The sequence below is a fragment of the Podarcis gaigeae genome, assembly GCF_964106915.1.
Source record: "Podarcis gaigeae genome assembly, chromosome: 17".
Lineage (NCBI taxonomy): Eukaryota > Metazoa > Chordata > Lepidosauria > Squamata > Lacertidae > Podarcis > Podarcis gaigeae.
Genome location: NC_139694.1, coordinates 3,695,678 through 3,716,827, shown reverse-complemented (window position 1 = coordinate 3,716,827; position 21,150 = coordinate 3,695,678). Strand labels below are relative to the sequence as shown.

The 21,150-nt window shown below is 44.7% G+C and overlaps 1 protein-coding gene across 1 annotated transcript; it reads right to left on the bottom strand.

Annotated features, from left to right (window-relative positions):
- Positions 1 to 730: 730 nt before the first annotated feature.
- MLF2 (myeloid leukemia factor 2) lies at positions 731 to 17,761 on the bottom strand. The gene is made up of 10 exons (XM_083719872.1): positions 15,126 to 17,761; positions 13,555 to 14,985; positions 11,570 to 11,642; positions 11,328 to 11,454; positions 9,023 to 9,058; positions 6,387 to 6,440; positions 5,363 to 5,488; positions 4,233 to 4,392; positions 3,187 to 3,426; positions 731 to 1,396 (listed from the first exon to the last, which is right to left on the bottom strand). Exons 3-9 carry the CDS (start codon positions 11,617 to 11,619, stop codon positions 3,248 to 3,250), a joined length of 732 nt encoding a protein of 243 aa, XP_083575998.1. The 5' UTR covers positions 11,620 to 11,642; positions 13,555 to 14,985; positions 15,126 to 17,761; the 3' UTR covers positions 731 to 1,396; positions 3,187 to 3,247.
- Positions 17,762 to 21,150: the final 3,389 nt, after the last annotated feature.

The window sequence follows — 21,150 nt, the reverse complement described above, 5'->3', positions numbered from 1 at the left end:
TCCTTCCAGTAGCACCTTAAAGACCAACTAAGTCAGTTCTTGGTATGAGCTTTCGTGTGCATGCACACTTCTTCAGATAACCTGAAGGTATCTGAAGAAGTGTGCATGCACACGAAAGCTCATACCAAGAACTGACTTAGTTGGTCTTTAAGGTGCTACTGGAAGGAATTTTTTTTGTTTTGACTATGGCAGACCAACACGGCTACCTATCTGAAACAGTAGAATATGTTTGGTTGCCTGCCTAATCTGCCAGAGCTAATTCCATGTTTCGTTGGTATAATGCTGAATATGACAGAGGGACACTTGATGTATTTTAAGAAATCCATTTTAAAGCAATAGTTGTAAAGAACTTAACCCTCCAGTGTTTAGCAATGTCCACGCAGAATATTAAGTATTCCTCACGAGAGCTGCCAGTCTGAAGGAGAAGGAAAACAGGCCATTTTCATTCTGATCAAGATTACAACTTCAGGGCCTGGGGATTTAGTGCTACTCTTGTTCTGTCAAGGATTCCATCTTGCAAATAGTCGCACGCACTGGGAAGAAAGGGTAAAGGTTTTTAATAAAACTAGCCATACGCACAGCTTGTCAAACTGACTGATTCATAAGAGGAAATGCGGACTTTTGAGGCCAGGTGTTCAAAGAATAGTGTCACACAAAGCCAACAAGCGGCCCTGTATCCCTTGAGAACTCAAGAGACGCAACGATGGGAGATAGAGGCCGACTCCACTCGTTTTACAGGTTCCATTTCTTTATTCAACTCAGTAAACATCTAGTTACAAGTTTCACGAAATCAAATTTTATAAGATGGGGAGCTGACTGGACTGGGGCAGAGAGGTAGGGCCTGTTTTGTTTGTCCACACCTCACCTGATCCCTTCCACCCTTTCATACATACCCCATTTCCAGGGCAGGCAGGCAGGCAGGCAGGCAGGCCGAGAGCAAAGGCGACTAAAGGTTATTTTTCCAAGTGCTTGAAACTAATAGCAGGTCAACAGGTTTCCTTACTTGGTTGCCACTTGAGGTGGGTGGGTAGATTAAATACAAACTTCGGAACCAGCCAAACTTGGAGCAGGAAATAGAGGGGGTGGCAAAAACTGAGGGAGACCACTCCTGCACCCCTCCAAAAAACACTAAGGGGAGGGATTGGATAGCTCAGTGAAGGGCAGGGAGGAGTTAAGAGGAAAAAGAACGAAGTAAAATTGATGTGTCACTCATTCATGGACAAGGTCCCCCCCATTCCCCTTGGCCACCCGCTCTATGCAAGGAGTACAACTGTGAAGAGAGAGTTAGTCACTTAATTTATATCTTAAAAGAGGGGCAGGAGGCTAGTATTCAACTTGAGGAAGGTCCAAGTGATGTTTCGTAGGGGCTTCGCCATCAGAGTTTCACTGTCTGTACCTGAGCAAGAGGGTGGGAGGAGAAGAAGAGAAACAATAGAAATCAGAAAGGGAACAGAAGGGAAATGCAGAAGGAACAGCGAGCGAGAAAAACAGGAAACTCAGTGCAAAACCCCCATGGCTGAGATCTCGCGGGGATGATCAATTTGTTTCAGGGCTGTACAATTTCAGATTGCAGGTTTGGGGCTCACACAGCGGAATTTTCCTCTCTATAGGAAAGCTCCTGCACACACAAAAACCTGGCCTCTCAGAGAGACTGTAGGCTAGAACTCCCCCCCCCCCTTCTCATCTATCTTTTCTGTGGAAGACTTTTTTCTTCTTTTTGAATGGAGCCATGGAATTTCCCAGCTGCTAATCTGAAATGTACCACCTCTGTAAGTCAACCTCTAGCTTTGAGCACTGTTAAAGCATCTTTAGCCACTTGAGCCAAATGAGAATTTGCTTTCATTCAATCAAACCTATCAGCAGAAACTAAATCCAAGTTTGCTTTTTTTTTTTATTTAAAGCAGCTCAGGTGCCTAGTTCCTGGCATGGTATGTGTACCTTGCTCATGACTCAGGCCAGGGAGAACTATTTTGTGGTCCTCCAGATTTTTCTGGACCCCTAATTCCCATCATCCCCGGCCAGCATGGCCAGTGATCAGGGATAATGGGAGCTGGAGTCTTTTTAACAACATCTGCTTTCCCCCAACCCTAGCTTACAACATTTCCATACTACAGCCTCCCTTGCTCTCAAATGTGGTTGTGTGAGAAGGGAATTCTTTTTGCAAGACAAGCCTAAAAAGCCTCTAAAAGCAATCATTCCAAACCTTCCAGAAGAGAAGTGATGACAGTTGCCCCATTTCAAACCAAGGCAACAAATTTATTCACTTTTAAATAAACCTCACTGAAACAGGTTTGGATTTATTTCTAAGTGTGGCTGCACTCTGATGATGTGATGATGCCCTTAGATTCCTCCCTTCCTTATGTTACCAACAATCGTGGCTGCAGCCAAGTTTGCCTTTGGGAAGATGAACAGCCCAGCAGAGTAAGAGATTACTTTTGAAAAGATGGTGCAATACTCGATTCTTGTGGGTGCTCAGTGGAAGCACAAGCATTAGCTGTTGATTCTCTCCACAGTGAGATCCGGACTGGAAAAAGCATGGAACCTCCGGGGCTGCAAAGGGCCTTGGACTAATTTTCCGCCCTGCAAACTGCCTTTGCTCAAGACTCAGGGTAGCACGCATAGCGCTCCCTGATGGCCTCCCATAAAGGTAATGGCAAAGCTCTATCAGGCTTCTTTTCAGAAACAGAATTGCACCAGGAGCCACCAGATGAATCATATACCCTGCTTTGTTTCGAAGCGTTTTATTAGATTTTGTTAAAATAATCCCTTGTCAACCACTCCTCATTTTCTGTAATTCCCAGAAGCCTCTGCTTCTGACACACGAAGAGCAACAACCCTCCTTCCAGAAAGCTCAGGTTTCTTCTTATCCATGACTCCCTCCTCTGCCCGACTTGTGGCAGCCTGCTGCACCTTAAGGTCCTCTCATGCTCTGTAAATATCACCAACTTTAAGGCCTAGCCAAGAACATGTGCATGCTGTTTTCCTGTATATGCCAGTATGTGTGTGTGTGTTTTTTAAAATACTAAAAAAATTGAAGGCGATCACTGCTGGGCACAGAGGTAAGTCACAGGCCCAATGCTGCACTGAAAAAGTAGTCAGGTTCGCCAGGTTGTACCCCAACTGAGAAGCTGGGCAGGCATACCCTGGGGCACAGCATGCATGCGAAGGGCAACAGTTAAGACTTACAAGAGCATGAAGGTAGATTTGGGGGTGACCGCATCACACCCCCCTTAAGTCTGCTCTGGGTTCACCAGTCGTACCGGCGCGACTGTCTGGTTGGAGAATCTTCAGGTCCCTGAATAGCAAGGCGGGCCCCTTCGGCCCGGCGGCCATTGCTTCCCTCGTGGCGCCGGTATTCCAGCCCTCTTTGCGTCCGGAAGCGGGATGTTTCTCGCCTCCATTCGTCGTCAAATGCAGCGGCATCACCTGAAATAATAGTAATAATAATAATAATTTATTATTTATACCCCACCCATCTGGCTGGGCTTCCCCAACCACTCTGGGCTTCCAAGAAAATATTAAAATACAGTGGTACCTCGCAAGACGAATGCCTCGCAAGACGAAAGAGTTTTCCGTTTTTTGAGTCGTTCCGCAAGACGAATTTCCCTATGGGCTTGCTTCACAAGACGAAACGTCTTGCGAGTTCTTGCGAGTTTGTTTCCTTTTTCTTAAAGCCGCTAAGCCGTTAATAGCCGCTAAGCCGCTAATAGCCGTGCTTCGCAAGACGAAAAAACCGCAAGAAGAAGAGGCTCGCAGAACGGATTAATTTCGTCTTGCGAAGCACCACTGTACTGTAAAACATCAAACATTAAAAGCTTCCCCAAACAAGGCTGCCTTCAGATGTCTTCTAAAAGTTTGGTAGTTGTTTTTCTCTTTGACAACTGGTGGGAGGGAATTCCACAGAGCGGGCGCCACTACTGAGAAGGCCCTCTGCCTGGTTCCCTGTAACTTGGCTTCTTGCAATGAGGGAACTGCCAGAAGGCCCTCGGTGCTGGACCTCAGTGCCCGGGTAGAACGATGGGGGTGGAGACGCTCCTTCAGGTATACTGGACTGATGCCGTTTAGGGCTTTAAAGGTCAGCACCAACACTTTGAATTGTGCTCGGAAACATACTGGGAGCACAATTCAAAACGTACTGAAAATGGGAAGGGGGGAGAGGAGGCCACTGAGTGGGAGGGTGAGGCTGAGCAGACTGTCTGGAGGAAGGGGAGGAGCCAGAGGGAAACACTCACTCTCATCCAGGTTGATGTAGTCTTGCCTCTCCTCTTGGTCACCCGTGCGGTGATTGCGCGAGCGCTGCATGATGTGCGCGCGTTCCCGGATGTGGTGTCCAATAGACATCTGCTCCAGACCGCTGTCAGAGTCTCGCACCGTCCGCCTGGTCTCCCGGATCTAAGGACAAGAGAACAAAGTTGTAAATTTGGGGTTGTCAAACTATTTTGCTAGCCTTTTAACTCCCTGGATCTTCCCAAACGGAAGCCAAGCGGTTTGCCTCAAATTTCACAGCAGGTAATTTTAGTCATCAAATCTGTTGGCCCTACATAAGAATTCATCCTGCACCGGAAAACATAAACCCACCAGAGATTCCGAATCTTGTATGTTGACCCTCAGCACACCCAGTCTGCATTGATGCTGTTATGAGAATTATAAGGTCTAAGATATAAAATAAATGTTCATAAATGTACCAGGCAAACACATACATAAATATATAAACCACATGTCTGTAACAGTACAGGAAAACAGTCCTAAAGCCATTTTGACGCTTTCAGTGACCTTAAATATTCCTCTGCAGTTTGGATGGAAATGGGAAAAGCCTCCCCAGTGTCTCTGTGCTCACAAATCCTTCCTTAAGGGCCCATTTGGGTATTAATAGGGCCTGTGACCTGGACTCAGGAATTAAGTATATATCATCACAAAAGAAGGGCCAGGCTTTCCAGGTAAACCCATCAGCAGGTTTCCTGCCCGACAAGATTCTGCTGTAGACTGCCCCTCCAGTGATGTATGTATGATGTATTGGGGGGTGGCCTTGAGCTACAGGGTGGCAATTTCAAAAGTATATATGGGCTTGTGCACCATTGTTCTGGGTTCCTCCTCCCTCCTGCATGTGGCGAGTGAGGACCCTGTTGCAACAGTTTAATAAAGATCAGGCTTACTAGCTGCTTTGCTTCCCAATATTCTCTGGTTGGCCTCTGTTAGTTTCTCCTACCGATAGAGAACCTACATAAGGACTCTATACAGGCTCTTCAGTACTCCATAAGTGAGGAGCAGTTTTTTTCTTATAACAATGCCTAGACACCCGGTGGGACCAGCAATCCATGGACTTGCTGAAAATTCTAGTAGAAGAAAACGGTCTCTTTCTTACCCCACCAGGTGCAGAGCGTGTCTCCGAGGTCTCCTGATAGACTTTGGGGCCCTCCCCCAGATTCGAGTAGGATATGACAGTTGAAGAGGTAAACGTCTGGCAGTTGGAACCACTAGTCATGTGCTCCTGGACACGCAAAAGATCAAAGGTGGTGAGCAGCATTACTGGAGTCATCCACAGAACTCTTGCAACTACAGAATGAAAATCACCATTTCTGCAAACAAGTCCTTTGACTTTCTAGGTTTTTCTTGACATTTTGAAAAATGTCTTGAAAGGGGGTGTCTCCCCTCCTATACTATTCAAGGAGCAAGAATGGGGCACAACTTCTTTGGAACTAGGAGAAAATATTAACTAACTCTGCACATGCTTAAAAGCTAATTTGCCACCACGTCACCCACAAGAGGGCTGTGTACACCCTACATTGGGGAATAAAAATTTAAACAAATAAAATTCAGCTTACAAGCAATCAGAGTTCTGTAACTTGTATAAACAAGGCCAGAAATTTATATTTTTTTAATGAGTCTTACTCTGCAGCTGTTGCCACTTTGCAGAATCTACTCTGGGTTTGTGGGTCAGGGAAGGTGGGATAATGATCTAGGCAGGGAACTGGAATCCAGCAGCTGGAAATTTTATTCAACTACCAGTTCGGCTGAGATTCCAGCAGGTATTGATTTCAAGCATACCTTCTCACAGTGATAACCAAGATCCTCAAGAATTCTGTTCCCAATATTACGCTCTGCTTTGCATTTTTTGCAGGGGTTTGTGTGTGCACTACAATAGAACTGCAACGTACACAGAGCCCTGGGCATAAGCAAGAATCTGTCTTCCGGGGCAGCAAAGTCACAGCCACATCTACAAGTCACCCAAGCCGTGCAGCGGGTGTCATGCAGCAGCATATCACAAACCCAGCTGTGTCATTTCTGTCATGGGATCAGTTGTCGGGGATGGCCGTGGTGCAACTGAACGGAAAGACGCAAACACAGGGATCATACCATGCAACAGGAATGCACACAGGGGGTCTTACCATGTTCCCAATCATATCGTTCATCATTCCAAACATGTCCATAAAACCACCTGCCTGAAGGAAAGAGTATAGGAAAAGAGCTGAGGTTTGGGGAGAGTGATCAGTCAATGAAGGCACAAATAATGCTCAGATAGAATGAACAGAGTTTCTACTCCTTTCTTACCGTATTTTTTGCTCTATAAGACTCACTTTTTCCCTCCTAAAAAGTAAGGGGAAATGTGTGTGCGTCTTATGGAGCGAATGCAGGCTGCGCAGCTATCCCAGAAGCCAGAACAGCAAGAGGGATTGCTGCTTTCACTGCGCAGCTATCCCTCTTGCTGTTCTGGCTTCTGAGATTCAGAATAGTTTTTTTCTTGTCTTCCTCCTCCCAAAACTAGGTGCGTCTTGTGGTCTGGTGCGTCTTATAGAGCGAAAAATACGGTAATTATTGTTTGCATGAACACCTGCAAATATCAAGGATTGCCACTGCTGACTAAGTCTAGACTGTTGCCAGACCCTCATGAGTGCATAGTACCATTTCAAGGGTGACTATGCCCCAAATTAGGAATGGGGAACTTCTCTCTTTGAGCTACAGGACCCACAGGCCTGGTCTGCACCCTCACGGAGCACTTCTGCTTTTGAACTATGCCAATGCCTTTTGCTTTCCTGGATGGTGTGTGATTGTGGACGTGCATGCATGTAGAAACCTCTGACTTTTGCATTGCTGGAATGCTGCCTACTGTGCAAAGGGGTGTGTCGATAAAAGGATCTGCCCCCCCCCCCCCCCGGTGAGATCCAGCTCCCCGCCTCTGCCCGAAACCCAAGGGACATACTCTGGATTACACTCAAGAGCAACTACTAGCTTGTCTTTTCTCCGTAAAACTGAAGGCACTGTACTCTTTTTGTCCTCACAATCCCTCCTGTTCGCTCAGTCTAATTTAAGACAAAGATTTACTAAATTAGGACAGAGACTGAGTGGCTTAGGGTCACCCAGTGAGCCTCATGTCTGAACACTGATTTGAATCTACAGCTACCTAGTCCAAACTCTGGTCAATACACAACATTGCCACACACACCCCGTTCTATATTTACAGTGCTAAAGTTACAAGTTGTTACTTCGTACACACAAAAGCATACAAAGGAAGGAATCGGAAAAGCCACCATTTTTAGAGTAGGAAATTTAAATTAAATCTACATCAGTCCATGTTCTTAGTGCATCGGATTTCATCTCAATTTTGGACATATTCACATTTAGGCTAAATATTCTTTGGAATATCAGTCAGCACAGCAAGATCTGCACACTATCAATTACTCTGAAACTAAGCAGCCAGCACCAAGTTATTCAAGGTAAAAAACAATATATCCCGGAACTTAGTTTCCAAGCCAAAAATGTGTAGACTCCTGGATATCTCTTTGGCCTCATGGCTATGGCCTAATGTCCAATTTGGTTTTGTCAAATTCAAATGCCATTTGGAAATGGTTTGTGCTCACGCAATGAGCAAGTTGATTCTCCCCACTTACCAGCTAACCTCCCTGAGTGCCCTCATTATCCAAATAAGCAGTCCATTTTTCCCACCACTTGACTGAAAAATCTCCCGAGACAGCCAAATTCACAATCACACATCACTTTAAACTATAGCTAAGTTATGGCTTAAAAGTGAACGCGCAATGTAACGGTGAACAGGGAGCAAATCACAACCCCTTCATTCCTCTCCCTGCTCAGAATCCTGCTGCACTACAGGGAGCGAAGCCATGGTTTCGTGACGTTCAAACCCAGGGCCATGGTTCCTCTCTCTCCAAATAAACTATGAGCTGTAGCCAAGGATTGTTATTGACTTACCGTTCCCTCATGGTTTGTTTGGGGGACACAAACCACAAACTTGGGTTCGGACATAATGCCAAGCAAAACCAAACCTTAGCTCCTGGCAGTGTAACAGAAGCAGGAGTGGGGAGGAGCAAAACCATCACAAAAGTTTCCTCCTTGCATTACTTATTCTGTTATTGCATAGTTCAGTTGGTTAGAGCACGGTGCTGACAACAGCAAGGTTGGGGGGTTTGATCCCCGTAAGAGACAGCTGGATATTCCTGCATTGCAGAGGGTTGGGCTAGATGATCCTCAAGATCCCTTCCAACTCTGATTCTATATTATTCTATTTTCTTCTAATGCACCAGCATGCAGAAAAAGCCTTTAAACCACAGTAAACCTTACCTACGGCTTACAGTGACATGCAGATAAAGCCATTCTGCAAAATTCTAATCTATTATTCAAAATTTTCTCCCCTTTTGACTTCTTTTTTATTTTTCTCTTGAAAGGCAAAAGGAGATTCCTTCCCCCCTTTATGTTGTTGTTGTTTAGTCGTTTAGTCGTGTCCGACTCTTCGTGACCCCCTGGACCAGAGAACGCCAGGCACCTCTGTCCTCCACTGCCTCCCGCAGTTTGGTCAAACTCATGCTGGTAACCCTTTATAATTCTTTATAATTCTCCTATCAGAACAGAGTAAGCCTCCACATTCTCCCTTTCTGTCGAGGAATTTACAAGTGTCATTACTTTCATGATTTCGAGATTACACTCTGCAGCAGAAGAAATCTGGAATGTTACTCAGAGGAAAAGATTCAGAGAACTCCGCTTGTGTGGGGAGAAGAACAGCAGGGCTTACCATTCCTAGCATCCCAAAGGGCGAAACAGTTCCTGCCTGTAAAAGGACAGAGGCATAAAGAACAATGACAAGCTACCCTTCTGTAATAAACATCTCTCCTACCCACATCTTAGAACAACAAAAGGGCTCACTCACTCAGTTAAAAGATTCAAGAGGGGGAGCTATAGCATGACATCAGCTCCTCAAGTCTATCATCCGAGTAATTTAATTTCAAAATACAGAATCTCTCAAAAGTGGAACAAGCATTTAAAAAGAAATTTAAAAGCAAGGTCAAATCTCTTTAAGAAGCTTGCAGGTTATATAATGTCATATAATAGAAAGCCAAATAAAACACATCCTACAGATTAGAGAGGTTAGTAATAAGTAAAAAATAATAAGGCAAGGACGCTTCATTTAAGAACTGGAAGCAATGCCCAAATGAAGATTTAAACAAACAAACCCTACACAAAAACCCTAATCCAGCAGCGAACCAGGAAGAGAACGTAGGACTATTAAAAGAAAAGGAGTAAGTGGTTGAGCAAAAGGAAGACCAAGAAAATGTCCGGTCCTGTTTCAACAAAAATTATTTGAAAGTGAACATTTTTCACTTTAAAAATTCTTTGGCATTTTAAAGAGGAAACCCGGTGGACTTGCAAAATGCTTTTGAAAAATATCTCACTAGCAGGGTTGGGGAATCATACCTGAACACTGGCCCGGCAGGCAGGGCTGATGGAAGTTAGTGTCCAATAACATCTGGAGGGCCTTTGTTTCCTCACCCCCACACTAAATACTCCTAAATCTCCTTATCAGTCATGTGGTAAAACTGCCTGGCTTCTTATAAACTGGCAACTGAATGAAGAACAGAAAGCAGGAGGAAAAGATGGAGGAACTAACAGTTTGCCCACCCTCAGCTACTCTGTTCTGGTTCTGCTATTTATTTTTCTCATTAGTTCACCCATGGAGACAATAAATTAACCAGGCTTGTGGATAACACCAACTTACTAAGGATACTGAAAGCCCAAACAAATTTGTGATGTGTTCAATAGGTAAAGGGACCCCTGACCGTTAGGTCCAGTCATGGCCGACTCTGGGGTTGCAGCGCTCATCTCGCTTTCTTGGCCGAGGGAGCCGGCGTACAGCTCCCTGGTCATGTAGCCAGCAGGACTAAGCCGCTTCTGGCGAACCAGAGCAGCGCACGGAAACGCCGTTTACCTTCCCACCGAAGTGGTACCTATTTATCTACTTGCACTTTGACGTGCTTTCGTACTGCTAGGTTGGCCGGAGCAGGGACCGAGCAACGAGAGCTCACCCCGCCGCGGGGATTTGAACCGCCGACCTTCTGATCGGCAAGTCCTAGGTTTAACCCACAGCCCCACCCGTATCCTGATGTGTTCAATATGATCTCTCTTGTGTTGAACCCCAGGTGAACTGTTCCGAAAGCTCTGCAAATGCCATCTTGGTAGTCAAGGTAACCCTACAATTAATTGGTAGTTGTTGCAGCCATGAGCTCATATATGCTTTTATTCACTTGCTTTGCTATAAGCTAATTGTCTTGCTTTGATGTTATCCTGATCTGTGGGCTTGGGGTGCTGGGCTCTGAGCCCAGAAAGGGGAACTATCTGTAAGATTTGGGTATTTGCCACCTATGCCCTCATCTGAAGGGAAGTCCTGGCCCAAGTGGGGAATGTTGCTTTGTGAATAAAGAAGGCATGAGCGTTTCTTGGGCGTGGACAAGCCATCTCCTTGCTGCCTTGTTGGTCCCGTGTCTGTAAAGGCTGGGAGACCTGGCAGGCTAATTTGCTGTAAGTCTACACCTTTCTTTAATAAAGCACTAGAACTGGCCATTCTTATGTTTTTGACATCCTTCTTTGGTATCCCTGTCCCCAACCACTCCCACAAGCCCTCCTTTTGGGCCTGTGTTTCAGGGTCTGAACCTGACATACTGATGAACTTCATAAGGCTATGGCTTACAAGGCATGTCCTGGGGTCAAGGTGAAATATCAACCCTGTGTACTACAGCTGCGAGGAAAAAAATCAAGGCTGAAGCTCAGTGGCACAACATGTTTTTCAGAAAATCTCTGCTAGTCTCAAGTTGAAAGGCAGAGAAGTGAGGGAGATTATCTCTCCCTGAAACTTTGGGAAAGCCACTACTAGCCAAATCAAGCTAGATAGACCAACAATTTGACTCGGTATAGTTTCCTATGTTCAAAATGCTGATTATTATTTAGATAGAAAAGTGGCACAGGGATATGGCTCTCTTTCTTTACTTGAATTTGTACCAAAGGGGGGAAAACAGACCTAGCCAAAGTCTTCAGATTTCCATTACCTGCATTCTTCGGCTAGTCTGGCGTGTTGCAGGGACAGTCCCGTTGCCAATGCTGAGGAAGGGGCTATAACCGAAGCCGCCTGAGAGCACACGGTTCACATGCTGGTGGTGGATGGCAAGAGGGTCCCTGAAGGAAGAGGAGATGAGACACAAGGGAGTTAGGTATTGAAGCAGTTCACATCAAACCTATCTTTCCCCTCTGTCCACTGCTTCCCTCCAGGAGGCAAAACTAGAGTACTCACATCACAAACATCGGGTCCTCTGGCTCTCCATCTCTCATGAACCGGAACATAATTCCCTCAAATGCAGGGTGGGCTATTCATTTGGAAACAAAAGAGGAATATGAATCTATATGAAGGCCAGTCTCCCCCTTTGCATGCAGTCCTATACAGTGGTGCCTCGCAAGACGAAATTAATCCGTTCCGTGAGGCTCTTCGTATAGCAGTTTTTTCGTCTTGCGAAGCAAGTCCATTGACAGCTTAGCGGATTAGCACTATTAGCGGCTTTTAGCGGATCAGCTGATAAGGGGCTTAGGGCTTAGGAAAAGGGGGGAGAGGGAAAAAACCCCGCAGGAACTCGCAAGACATTTTCGTCTTGCGAAGCAAGCCCATAGGGAAATTTGTTTTGCGAAGCGCCTCCAAAACGGAAAACCCTTTCGTCTAGCGGGTTTTCCGTCTTGCGAGGCGTTCATCTTGCGGGGCACCACTGTATTATTATTATTATTAATTAAATTTATATACCGCCCTATACCTGCAAGTCTCAGGGAGGCTCACAAGATAAAATCACAATGTAAAAACACAAAACACATAGTCAAAATAAAAACCAAAGCAACCCAATAACCCGCCCCAACACATTTTAAAAGGGCATTGTATGATTTTTAAAAGGGCATTTTAGATTTTTAGTTAAGGGTTTGTGTATATTTTCAAAGTTGTTATACAATGCAATTCCCAAGTCCTTCCCCATTAATATAAGGAATTGTAAAGAACATGTGCCTGCCCTCATTTGTACTAGACAACATACCCCATCACTGCTCTTTACTCTCCTGATAGGTCTCAAAAGCTATTGAGAAATTACCTTTGCACTAAGCCACCCAATCTTTGTTCTCCCTCATACACATAAACTGCAACTACTCACTCACAATCTCTCTGTGTGTATATAAGTATTGGGTTAACCAATTGCAAGGGACAACAGGGCTCCTGCACCTTTTAACAACTATGAAGAAGAGAGAGAATCTTAGCAGGTATATAGGCACTCTTCTCATCACTGCACAGCTAGATGCACTTGCCAAAAATCCCCTCATCTTTGGAACTAATAAAGGAGAGGTGCCCTCTCCACATGCTAGACTACAACTCCCATCATCCCAGCCAGCTGGATGATGGGAGTTGTAGTCCAAAACATCATGTTTGTTGTCCCTGCACTAGAAGCACAGGGCTCTAGGGTCACCCACTCCACCACTAGCTGTGAGGAATCCAATAGCAGAGTGGACAAACAGTGCATGTAAGGACAGCAGAAAAAAAGCTGCACACCAGTCCATCATCTCTTCGCAGTTGCATCACCTCCAAATGCAGTGCTCAGGTCCTAGACCTTCTGCTTACTCTACAAATACTCAGCTCCTATCCCAGTGCGGAGGCAGCTCCGTGGAGCTCACTTAGCCCAGTCCTATCCCCCTCCCCACCCGAAAACCCTTGCACAAACTCCTCCACCCTGAATTCCAACCACAACTCTTGTCAGCTGCAAACAAATGCAAAAATAAATAAACCCACCCCTAACACAGAATACAACAACACATCACATTGTTATTTAACATCAGGAACCAACACCTGCAAAAAAGTACTATTTGCACAGAACAGTACAATTAATGCAATTCCATCAAAATCCACTTATTGCAGTGCACAGCATCGTCAATAACACCTGCTTGCCCCTGTAATCTTAAACAGAGAGAGGGAGGCAGAGGGACAGAAGCAGGCCTAAGGCAAGGAGCAACTTCTTTCTCCAAAAACACCTCCCTTTCCCAATTCCGGATCGTGTGTCCGTCTCCAAGATGCCCAGGCCGAAAATCCGGAGTGGTGGTGGGGGGGGGGGGGGAAGGTTCTGGGCGCTGAGCTTTGTGAGCTAACTGCCTATCTCCCTTCCCAAGCTGTCAGGACAACTCTCGCCCGCCCTGCCTCCCTCCCTCCCTCTCCATCCTTGCAAGCCCCACGGAAGACTCCCCAAGGGGACTGCTCACATCTCTGGCCAGCTCCTTTGTTGCTGTCGTCTCCTGCTTCTCGCTCTCCCGGAATTTATTCCAGCCACGAGTCCTAAAGGGGAAGATTAATGCTGCATCCCTTTTTTCCCCTTCCTTCCTTCCTGCCTTGCCTGCCTTCCCCCCACTAGATGTTCTTTGTTGCAAATAGGCTGGTGTGTTGGGGGGGGGGGAAGACAAGCTTCTTTGTTCCAAATCCTCCACCCCCGCCACCAAGCAAGCCACCCGCGGGGCCACCAGCAAGGCCGCCCGAGTTTGCACCCCTCTTTCCCCCCCACGTTCTTTTAGGAAAAGACAAATACTGCTAGCATCCCCGTTTGCAAGCAAAAGGATATTTTGCCTTTTCAAAGAAAACCCACAACAAGGCCCAAGCAGGATGTGATGTCAGAAACCCCGCCCCCTCAAAAGCCTCAAAGCCCCACCCTCCAGAAAGGAGTTACATAGCCGGATCTGGGGCGAAGTCCGTTGCACGATGGTGGGTCTTTGCTTTGCAGGGCAATAGCCGGGGGGCTTGCAAATATCCCCCCCCCCCGCATGGCTGTCGTTTGCTGGGATTGCAACAAGGGGGAAAGTGCAGCGTTACGAGGGGCTTGCAATGCAGGCGAATGAATATTCAAAAATAAATGCATCCACATAAATTCTTTGGATGCCAAGGAAATGGTTGCTTGCAGTCCAGCTTCAACTTCATTCATATGAATGGGGAGAGAAGGCCCCGGTTCTTCCAGTAGTTGCCGAAGCTGCAACGCGCCCGTGTGAACAGTAGAGGTCGCTCTACCATCACAGAACGGCAGCTGAGCGCGCCTGCAAAGCAATAAACCTGCAGCTGGTTTTGCGGGTTCCAGTCAGCGCACGTGTAAATCATTTTAAGGTACTCTTGAGCCTCCCTCCTGCTTGCTTGGGACGTGTGAACGCCGTGAGTGCATACGGCACTGTGCGGAAGGCAATGCGTTTCAAACCAGGTGTGTGCAGTATTTCAAATCAACAGGAAACACAGAGGCAAGTTCACGCATAGCACAGTTGGTTAGAGCCTGGTGCTGATAACACTTAAGATTGCAGGTTCGATCCCCGTATGAGACAGCTGCATATTCCCGTATTGCTTAGGGTTGGACTAGATGATGCTCAGGGTCTTTTCCAACTCTAAAAAAAATTAAAAATCCTATGATTCTAAGTTACAGCCAAAGCAAATGTCTCCCATTCTCTTTCAGCTGTCAAAACTGACAGCCTTAATGCATGTGTTGACAGTGTCACGAGCCCAGATTTGATCCACCCATGAGATTCGTTCGCCTCCACGCATCACATTTGAAATCTGCATAGGTAAACAGCATCCTGAGGACCGGCCCACAGAGGCAGCAGTCCGAGGTACCCAAATTCAGTTTTGCAAACGTCGAGGAACACAGTCGCTGCCTTTGACCTCTAGAGCAGTGTTTCCCAACCTTGGGTCTCCAGCTGTTTTTGGACTACAGTTCCCATCATCCCTGACCACTGGTCTTGCTAGCTAGGGATGATGGGAGTTGTAGTCCAAAAACAGCTGGAGACCCAAGGTTGGGAAACACTGCTCTAGAGGACGTGGCAGAAAAGAAGCTCATCAAACAGGTGATATTCCTGCACTTCTGACTTCTACTTGGTTGCCCCATGGACACAGGTGTAAAGGGGAAGGAGGCTGAGGAAGAGAGAAGTAAGGAGGGACATTACAAACGAAAATACAAAAACCTCCTCTTGTGAACTTTTTATCATAATACAAAGCAGGAAAAAAGGGAAGGTGAAAAACAATTAAAACTAGCAAAAATATTTGGATATTTTTTTCTCTCTTTCTTTGAAGTGTGTGTGTGTGTGCATGTGTGTTTGCATGTGTTTAGTCGAGACAAAATGTCAGGAAATTAATGCATTAGATGTGTTTGACTCAGTTTTGTTTTGGATTCAGCTGTGACTAAAGTTGTTGTAATTTCATTCCTCTTCAAGCCTACTAAAGGTCTGACCCAGCTGAACTAACCAGTTTAGTTTCTACTCATACATTAAAATTGAATACACAGTGCTGATTTGCATATTTGAAAGGTAGTGAATATTGTGGTGATAATTTTATCCTAATCTGAATACAAGATGCATACATATGCATCTTAGACAGAAAGCTCAGCAAATAACTACAGGGCATTATTAAGGACATTGGAGGAACATGGGGGGAAATGCAAGGGGAAATGGTATTTTGGCCTCAGTTTACTTGACATTTAAGCATGTAATAAGACAGAAGGAAACCTATTAAGTGTAATCTTAATGGATAAAAAAACATTATCTTCCTCGTTTGTGTACAAATCCACCCTCTTTCTGTCAGATTCCCCATCTCTGGTTTCTGGGAGCTGCAGGCTAGAGACCCCATGATGGCGCTGTGTTGTGCTTTTTGGAATCCTGCAAACCGCCCACCATACACCTTCCTCCAGGTCAGAGGTGAGACCTGTGGTCCCCTACCTGCCTGCACACTGTCTCGCCAGAGTGAAACATGCTCTGGTTAGCTCCTGCTTGGAGTACTGCAATGCGCTCTACGGTGGGACTACCTTTGAAGGTGATGTGGAAAGTACAGCTAATCCAGAATGTGGCTGCCAGATTGGTGACTGGGAGAGGCCAACAGGACCATATAACACTGGTCCTAAAAGATCTACATTGGCTCCCAGTACATTTCTGAGCATAATTCAAAGTGTTGGTGCTGAACTTTAAAGCCCTAAATAGCTTCGGCCCTGTATGAGGGGCAATATGCAAGTTTAAGTAGTAGTAGTAGTAGTAGTAGTAGTAGTAGTAATGTACTGGAAGGAGCGTCTACATCCCCATTGTTCTGCCTGGACACTGAGGTCCAGCTCCAAGGGTCTTCTGGCGGTTCCTTCCCTACAAGAAGTGAGGTTACAGGGAACCAGGCAGAGGGCCATATTGGTAGTCACACCCACCCTGTGAACGTCCTCCTGTCAGATGTCAAGGAGATAAGTAACTCTCTGACTTTTAGAAGACATCTGAAGGCAGCCCTGTATTAGGAAGTTTTTAATGTTTGATGTTTCACTGTGTTTGATGCTTTAATTTTTTGGAAGCTGCTCAGGGTGGCATAATAATAATAATAGGCATTGCATTGATTGATTGATTGATTGATTGCCTGCCTGCTCTTTACCCTAAGGTCCTAGGGTAGATTACAGCATTAAAACACAACTCCAATTCCCATCAACACCACCCAACATGATCAAGGATGATGAGAGTTGTAATCCAGCAGCATGTGGAGATGCCCAAGAATTATGCTGGGTATGAGATGAGCCCTAACCAGCACCACCTATTAATTATCTTTGTAAGAGGAAAACTAGATGTGATGCCAAGTGTGTCATTAGGAATCATCCCATCAATAGGTTTTTTTTTTTTTTAAAAAAAAGGAGGTGTAGGGAATATTTAGCCTGATGAGGGAATGGTTTAACCCTTTCTTCCTCTGCTGTGGTCCTGACAAAAATAATCCCTGTGCCTGCTGTTAACTCCAGAAGGGAAGGCTCCATTAGCTCTGATGGAGTTTTCCCTTCCAAGGCTAAGAGCAGGTTAGGTAATGGGGAAGGAGAGGAAAGGGTCAAACTGACCACTTCCTTTGCACTATGTTCCCAACACAAACTACAGGCCCCTGAGACTGATTTGTTATGTCATGTTTGGCCTGAAAACTAGTTCATTTATAGATAGTATAAAGAAAAATGCTTCTCTGTACATTTCTGTTATCTGTACTATATACCAGGTGCCACTTCAGAAGAGAATAAAGGGATAATGTCTCTTTTAACGCTGTGCCAGCCACCTACATTTTTTATAAGTACAAAGAGCAGCTTTGCCTAATTAATTTGGGATTCTGTTATAGTTTCGGGACATGATTCAGCCAAATGCTTTCAAGTACCACTGATTTCAGTGGGAAAATTAAGCATGCGCTTAAAGCTGCAATTAATTCTAGTCACAATTTCTTGGCAATAGGCTCCAAACTGAATTCAATAGAACTTGCTGCTGAGTAAATAGTTAAGTTCAGGGTTCAGATATCTTCCACTGGCATCAATGGGACATACAAATGTTTAACTTTGGATAATGACTTCTGGATCTAGCTTATCTCTTTTGCATTGTTGTTGTACACTGATTGGATCTTCTAAATTATCATTCAGTAATGTGTGAAATGAATGAAAGTAATGGGAAGGTAAAGCTGAAGTGATTTGAAAAAGTTACAGATAGGTAGCCGTGTTGGTCTGCCATAGTCAAAACAAAAAAAATTCCTTCCAGTAGCACCTTAAAGACCAACTAAGTCAGTTCTTGGTATGAGCTTTCGTGTGCATGCACACTTCTTCAGATACACTGAAACAGAAGTTTCCAGACCCTTCTATATAGTGAGAAGGTGGGGAGGGGTATTACTCAGAAGGGTGGTGGGAATGGGTGGTTGGCAGATAGCTGTGATGAGCCTGTTGACGACTCTTAACGACTGCAATAGGTCTTACAGGGAGAAGCAAGGGGTGAAAAGGTGACAAAGCCATTTTTCACCTTTTCACCCCTTGCTTCTCCCTGTAAGACCTATTGCAGTCGTTAAGAGTCGTCAACAGGCTCATCACAGCTATCTGCCAACCACCCATTCCCACCACCCTTCTGAGTAATACCCCTCCCCACCTTCTCACTATATAGAAGGGTCTGGAAACTTCTGTTTCAGTGTATCTGAAGAAGTGTGCATGCACACGAAAGCTCATACCAAGAACTGACTTAGTTGGTCTTTAAGGTGCTACTGGAAGGAATTTTTTTTTATTTGAAAAAGGAAACTTAATAGGACACCTCTGAGCAAACAGGGAGGCCTGAGAGAGACTTAAAGCTTCCAAATAATAAAAGAGCAGAATCACCAAATCTCAATATTTTGCTTACTGTCAGAATAGTTGGCAGGAATAGGCCCCACTGAAATGAAGGAGACTTACTTCTGAGTAGCTATAGAATTGCACTATTACAAATGAATTGCCCATAAAGGGGTTAAAAAACAACAACAAGTTGTCTTCATTGTTTATTCCCTGCTCCTTTGGCCATGTCTAAAATAACACTTCATGCTTCTGATTAAATGGACTTCTCTAGTCCATGAAATCTCATGACATAATAAATCTGTTATAGCATAGTCCTATACTGGTCTACTCAGGCTGCAATCCAACACATACTCACCTGGGAGCAAGTCCCTTTGAATGTAATTAAATTGACTTCTGGATAGGCATGCATGCCATTGTATCAGAAATGAATTTGACCCATAAACCCTATCTCTATTTCATGCAAAAGTTGCGAGGAAGACTTGCTACTTCATATTTTGCTAGTCCAACATGCAATCTTGTGTCTACTAATAAGGTAGTCCCAATGAGTTGAATGGGGCTTACTCCAACATATGTATAAAACTGCAGCATGCAGCACCTTACCCTTTTTAAATGTGCATGTAATTTTGGGGACCTTGTGTGCTAATGTAAGAGCTTCCAATTTAACATAAGGCCATCCATCAGAACAATGACTTTACTCCCAGCCAGGTAGGAATAGCCATTCAAAATCCATTTGTACTGGAATGGATTTCTATCAGCAGCCATAACTTCCATCTTACTTTTATAAAAAATAAATAAATCAGAAAGGCCCCTAAGGCAGCTCACAACAATGTAAAACAGCACATAATAAATTATGATATTAAAATACAATTAATAAAATAGAACTTTATAATGGAGGAGCAGCAATGCAATCCACAAATGACAGTAAAATAATTGAAGGGCACTTTCAGTGTATTCTGGAATCAGCGCTGCTCATACATTTGTTTTTTGTAGAATCCACAAAATAATATCATTAAAATGCCAGCCCACACTTTTTCTTTTTACATTTAATCCAGATTTCTCCTTACCATAGCAAATCCAATATGTTAACATAACCCCTTATACAGTCACTACTGGTGTGGAACCTCATTAAGTGCATCATTCAATGACACAAGTGTGATGATGTTCAGTGATTGAGTTCAGACGTGGCACCCCTACTTCTGTTGGCTTCCCACCTGAGCACACCCTAACACAAGGGGGAGATCTTCCACCCCATGGGCCTAATTAGGCCTCCCCACTTGATCCATGAGGCCATTTCGGCCAAATCATGCCCACCAGTCCTACACTTGACTTTCTATATGACATCAGGAGTTGGGCAGGTAAGGGTGGAAGCTGCAAAGGGCCTTGTGCAACATTTTCCAAGCACAGACCATCTGCTGAATGTTGGCATGCGGATAGCACTGTGTACAGGGATAACAAGCAGCAGCACAAGCAACTTTGCAGGCACCTTTCGTCCCAAACCCACCTGTACCTGCACCACAAATATATGAAGCCAGGTGACCCATGCTTGTCTGCATGATTTGAAATTAAACCACAGGGGAAAGAATGTATGATACACTTTCCTAATGGTGATAGAAAGGCCCTGTGGTGGGGGAGGGAATAGTCCAGCCTTAGGCTCTGAGGTGTTCTTCTGTATCTTTATTTTCTCTTTTGGGGCCCACCAATTTGCTATAGAAAGAGATTCAGCTGAGCCTTTATTGGCCTTTTAAACCTCAATGCATTTTACTGGTATCTTGTTTGAAAAGGTGGCCACACTTGAGCACTGTGTATTAAAAGCCAGGGTAAGTCCCAGGAGAGATTTCTTTTATCATTTGACTGATGTAGAATTAAATATCTCTGCAAAATTGGAATTGCTGCTGTAACCCATGGTGACCATTTTTCAAAATTCAGAGATCTTTTTCCTGACTTGCAACAATAGCAAATTCATTCCATAACCCTGTCCATTTTCCCCCCTTTTAAATCATCTTGACTGGTGGTTTTTTTTACAGGTGCATTCTGCAACATTTAACAGGCACAGTGACAGTGCATTAGTGGTGTATTTATACTGGATCGTCCACACATTGTTCCATTTTATTAGTGTGATGCTTCCCTATTGTTCTATTATTGCTTTCTGGAGTGGCACGCTTGCCCTATAGATACACCCACACACCGGAACATGTGTGCTATAAAAAGTTACAGGATTTCAGCAGGAAGCTTTGGACAAACATCTATTGGAAATAAAGCCATGTGTGTCCACCTTGAAACTATTGCATGCACAAATAGTATTGAAAGTGGGATCGGGTATGGCTGCCCCATCATGAGCATAAATCATCATGAATGCACCATAAAAAGGCACATCTAGAGGGGCCCTTAATTTGCAGCACCATGAGTTGAAATAAGAGATTTAATGGAATCAGTCAATGAAAGAAAAGGTGGAATGTAAGGGGACTGCCAATTTGCAAAATCTCCTTCTAGTGGATGTCTGCTCCTTTCCGTCTTGTACTAACTAATCTGAGGTTCTATTTAATAAAGTGCCTATCAAAACATTAAAACCTATGGCAGCTTTGTGCTTTAATGGTACTCGTGAACAGTGATGAACACGTATTACACGGTCTGCCTGCATTTCCTTATTGATATGAAAACACTTCCTGGAATACCATGTTTTTCTGTTATTTCATACCAGTCTGTTCTGCCCACATTGCTTGACCTGATATATTGGGACAGTGCTAATCTAAGCACTTTA

Bases quoted from the DNA above. Each gene is read 5' to 3' on its own strand.
- MLF2 (XM_083719872.1), bottom strand. From the start codon at position 11,619: ATGTTCCGGTTCATGAGAGATGGAGAGCCAGAGGACCCGATGTTTGTG. The intron at 6,441-9,022 runs GTAAGCCCTGCT...TCTTTCCTTCAG, and splicing joins CCTTTGGGATGCTAGGAATG to GCAGGTGGTTTTATGGACAT. The intron at 3,427-4,232 runs GTGAGTGTTTCC...CTATTATTTCAG, and splicing joins CTACATCAACCTGGATGAGA to GTGATGCCGCTGCATTTGAC.